The following is a 14,070-nucleotide window of genomic DNA, read 5'->3' as shown; positions in this document are numbered from 1 at the left end:
CGGGCTGGAGGGCGGGCGCTGCGGCCTGCGAGAGGGCGCGCCCTTCCCTCCCTTTCTCCTCCCTCCTGGGCCGAGGCTGTGGGCCCAGGCGCGGGGCGGGGCGGGGGTGCGAGGCGGGCCGGGCCACGCGGTGTCCTGGCCTTTGTGAGGCAACGTGGCCGCGGGTAGCGGGCGCAGCCAAGCACGTAGGGCGGGGGCCGGGGCCTTGGACTTGGCTGGAGCTTGGGGGCGGGCCCCAGGTCCAGGTGTCGCCAGTGCTCGTGCTGTCCGCACGCCTGGGTAAGGAGACCTCGCCCGGGGGCCCGAAGCCTTAGCATCGCCTTCAGGCGGGAAAGGTGTGGATGGAACAGTGCTCGGCCAGGACCCTGACTGCTTTTAACATAGTTGGGGAAATCTGAGAAATCACATAAAACTCCAAATACTCGCGGATTAAGTGTCACTTAGATAATCAGGATGTGGTTTTACTGTAACAATAAACGTGGTAGAAATAAATGGAATGTGGCAACCTGTTGACAGCGATACCTGTCAAGTATCACCCGATGGACTTGGGTTGCTCATGGTAGGAATTTGACTTGCCTTTGCATGCTTGCATGTACCTTGTTACCTGATGCACAGCAGTCCCGCCTAGGGCTGTCGACTATTGGAGGCCAATCACTTGGCAAGGGACCTCTTTGCTGGCCACAAACTGGACTCCCAGTTGTAGGAGTGCCTCAAACCACTGCAACCCATTACTCATTAAAGGGAGTGAATGGTCAGTCAGGGGTGCAGAGTGAGTGCCGCCTGTGAGTGCAGGATGTGAAGCCCTTCAGAGGATGACAAAAGGAATGGATGAGGTCATACTGCTGGGTTGGGCGGGAAGCTGCAGGGAGATGCTTGAGTGAATGGCTGCAGCCACAGTGCTGGATACCTCAGCCAGTGCTTGATGCCTGCCTTGCACGGGGACTCCAACCGGAGTATATTGGGTTGGGTTTACCTGTGCTGAGGCCCAGGGAGCCTGCTGCGGGTGTGCTGCTGGCTCATAGTCCAGTTGGCAAGGCAAAATTGTATCTGTGTATTCAATCAGCCCAAGCAGCAGTAGCACTGAGGAGTGGAGAGCCACCCTTTGAGCTCTGCATGGCCAGGCACAGTTTAGAGCACTTCCGGGGGTTGTTTTATAGTCTTTTTGTAGCCTTGAGGTGGGAAAAACATTTTGACTGGTTTGCTCAATTTTGGCCTTCTCCTGTTCCTGCTTCCTTCCCATGTGATCTCATTCAGCCTTTTGGGTTTAATGCCGTTTCTTGACATTTTTCAATCTCCATCTTCATCTCCAGCTCTTGACCTCCCTCCTGAGCTCCTAACTGCCTTTTCCACATTGTCACGTTATTATTATTATTATTATTTTGGTGGAGGGGAAGGTTTAAGATAGAGCTTCTTGATAAATAGTTCACACTGGCCTTGAACTCATAGTGATCCTCCCTCCTTGGCCTCCCAAGTGCTGGGATTACAGGCCTATGCCACCGCACCCACCTGTCACATGTTACTTTGATGTTGTGACTTGGAGCTCTGTCCAAGTCAAACTTAAGTCCTCCCATCACACCTTGTACTTTTCTAAAGTCACCTTGCTCTCTCTCTTATTCCTTCATGCAACCCTCAAAGTGCCCAGTCAACTCACCTTTTGTTTCGAACAATTGTTTCTCTGTACTTTCAGTTGAATGTCCTGATCTAAATTACCCCGGGAGCCTCTTAATTACTTTCTTTGCTCTCACCTTTGGTCCCTCTACTGTCTATCTATAGTTTTTCTGGACACAGACTGTTTCTTTTTTGTTTTTGTTTTTGTTTTTCTCCGGTACCAGGAACTGAACTCACGACCTTGCGCTTGCCAGGCAGGCACTTTTTGCCGCTGAGCTAAATCCCCAGCCCCTCCAGACTGTTTCTTTAAATGGTAAAATAGTGTAAACCTGAGTGTAGACTCAGGCTAGCTTGCCTGGATGACAGATTCGCCACTTCCCAGCTGTGTCACCTTGAGCAAGTTGTTTAATCTTTCTATGCTTAATCTTACCCTCTTGTGTATAAGAACTGGGTGACTTACAGGGCATAAAGTGTTTTGACCATGGACTAGCTGAGGGTTGAATGCTGTCCTTGTGAGGTCACTGTTTGGATCCTCCTGTCCAATGACCCATCTGTCAAGATAAAAGCCAAAGTCTGGCTGACCAGGTCTGTTGTCACTGTGTACACCACTCTAGCTTGGCCACAGCATATTTCTGCCCCAGTGCCTTTGCTTTCCCTCCAGGTGTCACCAGGAATCTCCCCTCTTACCTCTGCTACCCACTTGACTCCCTCTACTCTGCCTTCAGGGAGACAGTGGATATGAGGTCTTTCTCACCACCCTTTGAGAAGCTGCCTCCTCTTACCCACCCCTTTCCTCACTTCGTTTTAGCTTGAGCACTTCTCAGCATGTGACATGATAGATGCTTTTGTTCATCTCCCTTGCTAAAATCTGAGCTGTGTAGGGCAGGATTTTTGTCTGTCTTGTTTGGTGCATCTAGAGTGGTGTGTATGTCTTGTAGAAGGTATTCAGCAAATGCCTGTGAATTGAATAGAGAAAACATAGAGAGAGTAAGGAATTCACCCAGTACTACCCACTGCCAAGTCCAGAGGTTGGGCAGCTTTCCTTCTCAACCTCCAGGAGTACTCTGCCTTCCCAGGATTTAGGGGCCCTGTGTTGTCCATCTTTTCAAGACCCTTTTTTGCACCTGTTGTCATCTTTTGTAAGTTTAAGCGGGTTGTTTTCTTAGCCATTAACATGCAGGCATGCAGTAGGCTTCTCCATCCAATACTGCCCTTTATCTCCAATGCCTAGCTGCTGGGTCTTTTTCAAACATTGACTCCCTGGAGTTTCTGCACACCTGCCAGGTTCTGGGGAGTCTGGTCATGGTCTTACTTGAAGTCTGTCGCACTGAGTAGGCTGACCTGTTTGTCTCTGCAGTGGTCTTTCTTGGTTGCCAGGAGACTGGCCTTTACCATTTTGGTGTCCTTCATGCCAGTTTAGCTGCAGCCTCCTTAGTGTAGTGATTGCTGCTTTTCTCAATCTGACATTATCTGTATTTATCTCTCTATCCTAAATACCTTTGACAGACACATTTTTGGGGGAGGTATTTTGTTAAATTCCTATTGAATTCAGAAACATTGGACCATTCTAGGATTTAGAAAATAGAATGACAGTACAGTGGTCGTTGCCATTCCAACTGTGTCTCTTTGTAGTAGCATCTCCCTCAGAAGAGACAAGCAGTGAATATTTAATTGAGTTAATTTCACCTGAACAAGTCTCTGGATTTTATGTTGTGTTCCCTTCAAAGTACAGCTACTATACTCCATCCCTTCACTGTGAACCTCTTAAACGGATGATGTCTGCTGCCTCCTGTTTTTTCTGGGGTCTTTAGAATAAGAGTTATATATGTGCTTGCTTACCTGTTGAGCTGCCACCTATGGTGCGGCCATGCATGTATCTCTATCCATGTGCATGATGGTATGTGCATGTTTCTGTGTGCATGGTGTGGGAGTATGCATGCATGTATGGGTGTGTGGGTGTGTCTGTCTGTCTCTCTCTGTCTGCATGTGCTTCTGGTTTACTGGCAGTTCTATGGACATTTGGGTTTTTTGGCTATTCCCTTTGACCTTTTCTACCTCGTGTCATCCCTTTTTTCTGTTTCTTCAGTAGTGAAGCTTCCTAGGGTAGGCACCCTTCCCACTCTGGTCACTTTCCTCCTGTGGTTTTGGCACTTACCTCCTTGTTAATGTGATCTGGCCTACCAGATCTTCCTGGGCTAGTCCAGAGATGTGGCTTTGACACCTGGCAGACCTGGAGTGTCCCTCCATCCTCCTCTCAAGGCTCCTGCCTGGATGCTGGAATGTGTCTGTCCCTCCAAGGGAAAAGCCTCCCTTATCACAGATCCCTCTTTTCTCTGCTATGCATCCCATTGGGTCCACAAGTACAGTCAGTTCTTGATGTCTCTAGAGCCTTTTTCACACCTTAGTCCTCTGAGTTGGGATACTTCACCAATAGCTGGGCACAGTTGCCTGTGCCTGGCACAGCTGAGTCTTTTTTCTGATAACAGTTGTTTCACCCTTGGTAGTTTATAGCCCCCTGGATGGAGCTAGGCTCAAGGTACCCAAGACTCTGTACCTTGGTTCCAGCTTGTTATTGCAGCTCCCCCCAAAATTCTAGCAGTTTCGCTTCCCAATAGCCACCTGCCCCTTTCCTCTATTGGTAACAGAACTATGCTGCTATCTCTCTGGTGACCTCAGCACGCTGCATCACTGTCCTGTCCACGTGGGCCCAGGAGAGGGGGTCCCTGGGTAGCAGAGTGCCTGGCCATATCTCTGAGGCTTCTAGTGCCGCAGAGTTGAGCTGAGGGTCTCATGCTTTCCCTTTGACTGACCCAACCCTTGCAGGTGAGTGAATTGATGTCGCTCCGATAGCCTGAGGGAAGCCATGTACTTCATGTGTTCCAGAAAGGGCGGCCTCCCACCGCATGCTTGCTTACCTGATAGGCAGAGTTAGGGGAGTGCTGCAGTGAAGTTTAGTGTAGTTTTGTTTGTTTTTTTAATTCTTTTTGAGCCTTAAGATTGTTTTTGTGCTTCTGAAGTAGGTATTAAAATGGGCAGTAAATAAAATACTTAATTTAGAACTTAATTTATAATTTAGGTTCTAAAGAAAAACAGTGTAAGTTTGTTCTAATGTCTAAAATGTCCTTGTAGGCATTGTTATTTTAAGTGCTTTACTACACTGTTAATAGTGCTTGACTGTTGGTACCAGGGAAGTGCAAAGTTTCTGTCATTTTGTGATGATATTTTTAAATTTCTTTGCAGGTGGAAGAAGAGAGGTGCCACTTTGGCATGAAGACAGACTCACTTAGTCGTCAGTCTTTTAAGCTGAGTGCATTGTGATTTCCAATAATTGAGGCAGTGGTTCTAAAAGCTGTCTACATTAATGAAAAGAGCAATGTGGCCAGCTTGACTAAGCAGCCAGTGTGCACAGCGCGGGCAGGACGGCACCGGGTCTCGACGGACTTGTGCATGTTAGCTGTATAGATTTATGTAAGGTGTTTTAAAACTCTGGTCTTTTAAAATAGTCTTAACTGCTTTTAATATGGATACGTATGAGAGTCCCTCTCCTCTCCCGCGTGAGCCCGCAGGAGAAGCGATGATGGAGAACCCAGCTTGTCCTTTCCAAGAGCTGCCCCGTGAACAGTCTCCACCACCTCCCCTGCAAACGTCCAGTGATGCAGAGGTAATGGACGTTGGCTCTGGTGGTGATGGACAGTCCGAACCCCCTGCCGAGGACCCATTCAACTTCTACGGAGCTTCTCTTCTCTCCAAAGGATCCTTCTCTAAGGGCCGCCTCCTCATAGACCCGAACTGTAGTGGCCACAGCCCGCGCACTGCCCGGCATGCACCTGTGGTCCGGAAGTTTTCCCCTGACCTTAAGTTGCTTAAGGATGTAAAAATTAGTGTGAGCTTTACTGAGAGCTGCAGGAGTAAGGACAGGAAGGTGCTGTACACAGGAGTGGAGCACGACACTCGGGCCGAATGCAGTCTGCTCCTTAGTCCTAGCAGTGGAGACGTGCATGCTTGTCCCTTTGGTGGGAGTGTTGGTAATGGGGTAGGCGTAGGGGGTGACAGTGCGGATAAGAAGGATGAGGAGAATGAGCTGGATCAGGAAAAGAGAGTGGAGTATGCAGTGCTCGATGAGTTAGAAGATTTTACTGACAATTTGGAGCTAGATGAAGAAGGAGCAGGCGGGTTCACGGCTAAAGCAATCGTTCAAAGAGACAGAGTGGATGAAGAGGCCTTGAATTTCTCCTATGAGGTATGTTGGCAACCTCTCTGTCTAAAGGGCTCTGAGCAAAACCCTAAGAAAATTTTGGGAATGGTCTCATCTTTTGAAAGCAGAGGCATTTAAAGTTTCTTAATGAAAAATTTGGCTGACACTTGGCCTCGTATCGTCTTTCCAACTTGAGTTGGTAGGTGCTGCTGAGAGACCTTTTTGATGGGGTGTGCACCTGGATCAGGTGTGTTGATTTCACTTGTCATTTCATCTCGTTTGTTTTTCAGATTATGTACCATCAGGGCACACTGAGACCCTCTGAGCACCTCTTTTCTATGTCTGCCTTCACTAATGTTGTTAAACTTGCCCATGGTACAGGAGCATAGGCTCTAGGGGCTGTGGGACCTGAACACTTTGTTTTACAGGATGACTTTGACAATGATGTGGATGCTCTGTTGGAAGAAGGCCTTTGTGCTCCCAAGAAGAGGCGAATGGAGGAAAAATATGGTGGAGACAGTGACCATCCATCTGATGGAGAGACAAGTGTACAGCCAATGATGACAAAGATTAAAACAGTGCTCAAAAGTAAGTCTGTGGTCACAAAGTATTGTTTCTAGGCATTGGAAATACAGTTGTAGCTGTGTGTGGTGGTGCGTGCTTATAATCCAGCACTCTGGGAGGCTGAAGCAGGAGGATTGCAAGTTTGAGCCCAGCCTGGACAACTTAGTGATTTAACTGGACCCTTTCTCAATTTTTTTTTTTTTTTTTGTCTTTTTCAGACAGGGTCTCACTATGCAGTTCAGGTTGGCCTTGAGTGCACTTTGTAGCCCAGTCTGGCCTCAAACTTGCAATGATCCTCCTGCCTCAGCCTGTCGAGTGCTGGGATTACAGGCTTCTCAAAATATTATAAAGAGCTAAGGATGTAGCTTTGTGTGAAGACCCGGGGTTTAATCCCCAGTATTGAAAAAGGGGAAAGAAAGAAAAGAAGTGCAGTTGTTTCTTCCACAAAAACCTTTTGAGAATACTCTTTCCATGCACTGGTCTTGGTAGATACACATATTTGAGCACAGGATAGTCATGTCTAATGAAAGAACTCCAGGATACATCTAGACATAAAACCCAAGTAGAGTACTATTCGGGGGACTCATGAAGAGGAGATGTCAGTGTATACTGGGAACCAAGACTAGCAGCCAGAGGGCATAGGGGCCAAGGCCATGGGTGGGTGCTCAGTGAGGTGGCAGGTAACGATTGTGTTGTAGGTTTTACTTGTGCACTAAATGCCACAGCACACCACCGAGAAGTAGGTCAGTGTTGTTACTTGAATTTTGTTTAAAAGCATAGCTCCTGGGACCACAGCATGGCATGTATACTTTAGGTAGGTAGGATCAAAGCTCTTTGGGTAGAAGTGGAGATCTTTTAGAGGTGCAGGCAATAGGACTTGCATTTTGATTTGGAGACAGTGGGAGAGGAGTAGGGAAGTGCCCAGAGTTGTGTTACGAGGCTCTGTTGTTAATGGGGGGCAGATACAAGATGAGTTGGAGTGAATTTCTTTCTGTACTTGCCTAGAGGCACTTGTTACTGTCCTGGTAGAAATGTCAGGATCAGTGGAGGGGCTGAGGAGGTGGGTGACTGTGGCTGTCCTCCTTAGGCCACTGAGGGGATGGGTTGGCAGTGCCAGGCGCCACATGTTGCTGTCTGTGTTGGTGGTGGATGAGCAGAGAGGTTTTGGGATAAGTAGTCACACACCAGCTGAACTTAGGGTAGGAGGCAGGGCTGGTTCATCTTGGTGCCTTTGGGAAGTTGTCTTTGTGTTCTTTATATGGTTTCAGTAGTCTTACTCAGCAGGCACATCTCTGTCCATCATGTGCAACCCACAGGTCAGCAGTAGATCTAGCCTGCCTGCTTGCTGCTGTGAGCTCTTCAGGTGCTGAGCTGGCTATGACTCCTCACTTGTCACAGCTTAGCAGTTAGAGTGGACCTGTGTCTTGTCTTATGCTTGGCTGTACATTTCTTTTACTTATTTTCTTGGGTTAGCTCAGAGCCGATGTGAGGCAGCTCCATCTTGGCCCAGCCCCTGGAGGAAGACTCATGGGTGCATGAGTCTTTGTACTTGTGATTTGCAGCACTCCCTTCCTGCCATCATCTGGTATCAGCCTGTGTGCAGGTGGTGATACCAGGTCAGGGTGGGTGCTGGCCCAGAGGTGCCAATATCTTTCCCTGAGAGTTACTGGCACCTTCTTATCATGTGTAGTGTTTTAGGTTTCATTTGCTTTTTTAAAGTCTAAATTTTGTATTACTACCTGTAAAGAACATTGTTTTAGTTAAGCATTTGCCTTGTGCTTTTCCCAGCAATCAGTTCTGTCATTGGCAAGTAGATTAAAAAGAATCAAACTTTTTTCTTATGGCTGCCTGTGAAATAAGGAAGGGGTTGAGAGTAGTTAAAACCACTGTAGAAACTTATTAATTTGAAGTAGTATTTTACTTTTATTTATTTATTTTTGGTGCTAGGCAAGCTCTTTACCTCTGAGCTATACCCTCAGCCCTGAAGTTTTATAATGTATCACCTAGTCCCCAGGAGAATTGACTGACATGCGGCTTATTAGCAAAGTTTACCCCATCCCTGGGTTGCCTATGGGTATGGTTGAACAGGGGAGAGAGAAGTCTAATGTCTGTAATATTCACCTGAGAGAGAGGCAAGAGTTGGGGTAAGGACTTGTGTTTTATACAGCCCTATTCTGGACTCCTCGTGATGATTTTACCTGAGTTCCCATGTTGTGCCATACAATATCCTAAGACTGGGGATACATCAGGAAATAAGACAGAGAGAGACTTACGTTCTCTAGAAAGACCCAGATAAGGACGTAAACATGGACCAGTTTGATGTGTAGGAGGTGCTGTAGTGATAAGTCTTAAGTGTTTTTAAAGTGATTGTAGGATGTTCTCTTCTGTGCAGGTCGTGGCCGCCCACCTACAGAACCGCTCCCAGATGGATGGATCATGACCTTCCATAACTCTGGAGTCCCTGTGTACCTGCACAGAGAATCTCGGGTGGTCACCTGGTCCAGGCCCTACTTCTTAGGAACAGGAAGCATACGGGTAGGAGAGGCATCAGTTTAGGCTTGTCAGTTCTCAGACCAAAACAAGCCCATCTGCACGTGTTGCACTGTAGCCAAATGAAGATCTATGAAAAGCCTCAGGTTTTCAGACTCTTGGGGTCATCCTGGTAACTTCTGTTGCAATGTCACTATCCACAGAAACACGACCCTCCTCTGAGTAGCATCCCTTGTCTGCATTATAAGAAAATGAAGGACAATGAGGAACGAGAGCAAAGCAGTGATCTCACCCCCAGTGGGGAAATATCCCCCATCAAGCCCCTGAGCAGATCTGCAGAGCTGGAGTTCCCTTTGGAAGAACCTGACTCTGTGGGTGCAGACTCAGGGCCCCCAGACGAGAAGGACCTGCTAGGGGCTGAGGCTGCCCCTGGGGCCCTGGGGCAGGTGAAAGCCAAAGTTGAGGTGTGCAAAGATGAGTCAGTTGGTAAGTTCTCTAAAGGAGCTTTTTCCCCTTCCTGCCGTCTGGCACCCAGCTGCATTTAATGCCTACCCTGGTGTCTTGTTCCTCCTGTCAAAGGCCACCGTTGCAAGTTCCTAGTTGTGTCTGTAAGGAGGGAACTGTGCTTGTCCACTCCCATATGGTTGGGATAGCCTGTCTTCCTGCTCTTGGAAGCACTTCCCTGGGTCCAGTACCCCCAGGATCCTGTGCCTATGTTGTGCCGGGCTGAGGTTGCCATACCTGAGGCTGCCATGGAACAGGGCTGACTGTGCCAGCTGGCTTTCTGGTAGCTTGTATGATGTTTCCTGAAGTCTTGCTTTTTCAGTAGTATGTGCTCATGTGGCACTGACTGGATTTGTCCTGATGAGCTCTGGCTGTTCCTTCAGTGCATGGATTCAGCCCTGTGGAACTGCTACTACCACTGTTGTGTGGTGGCATATTTCTTTTAGGCCACCTGCTGGATCACTTTCAAAGAGGACTTCCTGTTTTCAGGAATTATACTTGTCTGTATATTGCTACCCAGCCTATCTCATGACTCTCTTGAGTGTAAGGTGCCCTGGAAGAGACGTGGGGGATGGGAGCTATTGCTGAAGAAGGGGAGGGGCCTGGGAAGAGGGGTGACAAGCACAGAGGCCCTGAGGGAGGCAGGGAGCCCATTGGATCTACTACGGAATGCAGAGATAACAGTGCCAGAGGGAAGAGAGTGAGGCCATCATAGAGGTCACAGACAGCTGCTGTTGGCAGCTAGGTGATTGATTGATTGATTGATTGGTTGATTGCAATGCTGGGGAGTGAACCCAGGGCCTCTTGCCTGCTATTCATGTGTTCCATCTGCAGTCATTGATACTTGTTTCGCTATGGGGAGAAAAGCCTGAAGACCATGTAGGCTTTTAATTAGGTTTTGCTTTTTTGTGTGTCTTTTTAAATATTTTTGCTCCAAGTAGAATAGAAGAATATCCCAGAAATCTATCCATAAAGTACTTGCCAGAATAATTTGAGCTGAGAGAGTAAAGGAACTTGATTCTTTGCTTTCCTTACCCTGTGAAAGTGACAAGAAAAGGAAAACACAGGTACCATGTGGCCTGGACCTGTTTGACAAGCCTGTCCCGGTCCTACATATAAGGCTAAGGAAACATGATTCCTACATTGGAAAGTTAATGTGCTTTTCTGGTAACTCTTGGACAGATCTGGAGGAATTTCGGAGCTACCTAGAGAAGCGCTTTGATTTTGAGCAAGTAACTGTGAAAAAATTTCGGACTTGGGCTGAGCGGCGGCAGTTCAATCGTGAGATGAAGCGGAAGCAGGCAGAGTCAGAGAGGCCCATTCTTCCAGCCAACCAGAAACTCATCACTTTATCCGTGCAAGATGCACCCACAAAGAAAGGTGATTTTGGCTTGTAAATGTCAACATCAGCAGGTTGTGTTGTTACTTTTAATATGATATGTTGAGAGGGTATTGTTTTGTGAGTTGTACTTAGTTGACAGTGGTGAGTCCCTAATACAGCAGTGCCAGTTCCTGAAGTGCTAGCTTGTAGCAGCTCCTCATGTTGCTGAGACAGTCCTTCTTCTTGCAGAGTTTGTCATTAATCCCAATGGGAAGTCCGAGGTCTGCATCCTGCACGAATACATGCAGCGTGTTCTCAAGGTCCGCCCTGTTTATAATTTCTTTGAATGTGGTAAGTTTGACCTTCCCTCTTTCAGTTCTGAATCATGCATGTCACTCTGGTGTGAGCTAGGGAGGTGGGAGCTTGTTAGCCTTACTCACTGAAATAGAAGTGCAAGGGAAGGGAAAGAAGCATGTTGCAGTTAGGCAGTTCATTTTCATGGAGGTTACCCTTGTCTGAGGGTGAAGGGCTTTGTATTCTCCTTGGAATTTTGTCCCATGTTGCCCTGTTTTTCTCCCTACCCCACTTTCTCTTGTCCTGTCTTGTCTGCCTTGCTGGCCCCTGACCCTGCATTTTCAAGGACAGCCTTGTGAGGAAGGCCTACCTACTGTGCATTGGGTTCTTTCCTGGTCTCTCCATGGTCCCAGGTAGATGAAGGGGCCATGGCCCACACTTTTCCGCCAGCTCTGTCTTCCATGGCATCTTCCTCACACATTTGTGAAGACTAGTTTGTCTCCCCTTGGGAACTGAAGCCTGGGGTCGCTCATTATTTTGGGTGTTGTTTCTCTGCCTCACTGTACCCTTCCCCACTCCTGAGAGTCTTGCATCCATTTTTCAGAGACCCTGTCCCTGTCTGGATGGCTGTGCCTCCAACTCCTGCTTCCCCCTGGCTCATGCTCTCTTGGTCCCCCATGTCCCTCAGTTTTCCCAGCTGTGGCTTTTGCTGCTGACTGTCCCCTACTCTGTCTCCATACTTCAGGGAGCCCCCGAACCTTGCAGACAAGCACAGACTCGCTCCCTGCAGGGGCATCTTTTGGTGTGGGCAGACTGTGTATGTGCTCGCTATTAATGTTTTGGCAAGTGTGTTTTAAAACAAGTAATTTTAATTTTAAGAGAACCCAAGTGAGCCTTTTGGTGCCTCGGTGACCATTGATGGTGTGACTTATGGATCTGGAACTGCAAGCAGCAAAAAACTTGCGAAGAATAAAGCTGGTAATGTGCTTGGTTGGGTGTCCCAGAGACACATGCTGCCCACCAGCTCTGCCTTGCCCCTTGGTTTGGGAGGGCAGCGGCAGCAGGTTGGGGGAGTATGGGTGGGGCACATTCATTTTACTTATGTAATCATCTACTTTGATTTTTAAAATTATGTGCTTTATTGGAAAAGAAATCAAGAGTAAAGAGAGACTTCAGAGTAGAAGGCCCCTCTCTGCTGAGTGCCAGCAGGACTAATGTCTGCTGTGTTTTTCCCAGTTGTGCACAGATTCAGGTGTGCTCAAGATTCAACTGGGTGGTGCTGGGTACATTGTAGAGCAGATTTGTTTTTAAACTAAATAGAATGTGTCTATGCTAAGAGAGAGAAGAGACAGATTGATAAGCAGTTGCTATTGTCCTTGAGTGGTTTTGACATTTATGGACTGTTTCCCAAGTCCTATAGATTCCATATTGGGGACTAACCACTCATTATATAGCACAGCTCATGTCTGGGAAAGCTATTATTTTCTGGTTGCAACTGATTGCACTTTTGGACCAGGTTCTTGCTGTTTGCTTCTATGCCCAGCCCTAGTATTAGTTGGCATTCTTTCACCAAAACCATTTTGCCTTGGCATTGGAGTGAGTTGGCCTCCGTTGAGAAGTGGAGCACATGGCAAGGTAGCGTTGGGTATACACCAGCCCATGCACCCATAGTTTATTCTTGAGTTTTGTCGAATTGGCACATTTGTTTCCTAGAGCAGGTCTACCCTGGACAGACCAGGAAGTGTGTCAGTTATATCATAGTCTCCTTGGGTCTCGGGGGCAGTCAAAGTGTTTTCTGCTCCTGGGTGTCAGAGTATCCCTTTTTGTTGCTTTCTTTTGGTGGAAAATGCCGAGGGTGATAGGAAACCTTTCTGCATTGTGTTTGTCTGTCCTTCCCCCTCTGCTCAGCTGCGTTGAGCTCACACACTCCACAGCCACCTGAGATACCCAGGAAACAGAGCTTCTGCCTAAATGACTTTTTGAGCAGATACCTTGCAGAATGGGGCCTGATGTGCAGGTAGAAGTATCCTGGTCAGGACCCAAGCTGTTCTTCTGTGGAATCACCTGCTTTCCTGCCTCTGTGCTGTAAATGTACTTCCTCTGCCCGTATTCCAGCTGTTCTCTAGACATTTGTATTGGGATGCCTTTTTTACTTATTTATTTCACTGAGATGTCGTGCTGGCATTGAAGCTCTGATGAGTCAGACACAGCCATCAGCTGAAGGACTGTTGTACACACTCAGCTGCACTGAGTGGTGGGTAGCAGCCCTGTTTTCATAAGTGCCATCCCCATGCTCTGCCCTGCACATGCTTACTTCAGAGTGTCCCTCATATCTCTGTTTCTCCCTGCCCATGACAGCTACTGCCCCTGTGCCATCTGGACACTTGGAACAACCTGTTCTCAGGCCTCCTTGTAGTGTCAAGATTCTGCCAAGCCATTTTTTTCACACTACCAAAGTGATTTCTCTAAATCACAGATCTGAATTCCTCTCTTACCTGATATGAAGTCTTCAGGATGAAAGTGTATGTACCCAGTATAGCTTGTAGAGCTTCCCATAGCTGGCTGCACTGTCCCCCTTCCTCAGGATGTGCTCTCTCTTTCATCCCTTCCTGATCCTCCCTCTGAAGTACTGCTGTTCCCTGGCCCTCACCACTCTGAGCCATGGGAATGGGAGCCATCGCACATCTCACTCTGCAAGCCAGGCAGCATGTCTGCCCTCTCTTTCAACCTGAACTCCAGGAAGATGGGCTCAGGTCTTTACCTTGGGCCTTTTCTTTTTGTAGCCCGAGCTACACTGGAAATCCTTATTCCGGACTTTGTTAAACAGACCTCTGAGGAGAAACCCAAAGACAGTGAAGAATTGGAGGTGAGTGTCATGGTCTTGCCTTGCTGGGAGCTGGGGCAGCTCTGTGGCCACCCCAGCCTGTTGACCTGGCCTGATTTGGTGCAGTCCACTGGTAATGCTTGTGTCTTCCATGCTCTGTAGTAAGAATGTAGTTCTCCAGCCTCCAGGTGATGCTGTTTTTCTTCGTTTTCTTTTTCCTTTCCTTCTCTTTTTCTCTTTCTCCTTCTTCTTCTTCTTCTTTTTTTTTTT

At 47.7% G+C, this 14,070-nt stretch overlaps 1 protein-coding gene across 2 annotated transcripts in view; it reads left to right on the top strand.

Moving 5' to 3' along the window:
• The first annotated feature begins 177 nt into the window (after positions 1-177).
• Dgcr8 (DGCR8 microprocessor complex subunit) overlaps positions 178-14,070 on the top strand; it is a 35,683-nt gene continuing 21,790 nt past the window's right edge. Inside the window, exons 1-9 of one of the 2 annotated variants that reach the window (XM_013517769.1) lie at positions 178-279; positions 4,849-5,848; positions 6,232-6,391; positions 8,760-8,902; positions 9,061-9,343; positions 10,544-10,741; positions 10,932-11,033; positions 11,856-11,954; positions 13,760-13,842. In XM_013517769.1, coding sequence (XP_013373223.1) covers positions 5,129-5,848; positions 6,232-6,391; positions 8,760-8,902; positions 9,061-9,343; positions 10,544-10,741; positions 10,932-11,033; positions 11,856-11,954; positions 13,760-13,842 — 1,788 coding nt within the window. In that variant the 5' untranslated portion in view covers positions 178-279; positions 4,849-5,128. Of the gene's footprint in view, positions 280-3,593; positions 4,432-4,848; positions 5,849-6,231; positions 6,392-8,759; positions 8,903-9,060; positions 9,344-10,543; positions 10,742-10,931; positions 11,034-11,855; positions 11,955-13,759; positions 13,843-14,070 lie in introns of those variants that run through there. The other variant, XM_005391742.2, reaches the window with a different exon arrangement.

The sequence above is a fragment of the Chinchilla lanigera genome, unplaced genomic scaffold (genome assembly GCF_000276665.1).
Source record: "Chinchilla lanigera isolate Chin_1 unplaced genomic scaffold, ChiLan1.0 scaffold00041, whole genome shotgun sequence".
Taxonomy (NCBI): domain Eukaryota; kingdom Metazoa; phylum Chordata; class Mammalia; order Rodentia; family Chinchillidae; genus Chinchilla; species Chinchilla lanigera.
The sequence above is the reverse complement of the archived record's forward strand: the minus strand, read 5'-3'. Positions and strand labels throughout refer to the sequence as shown.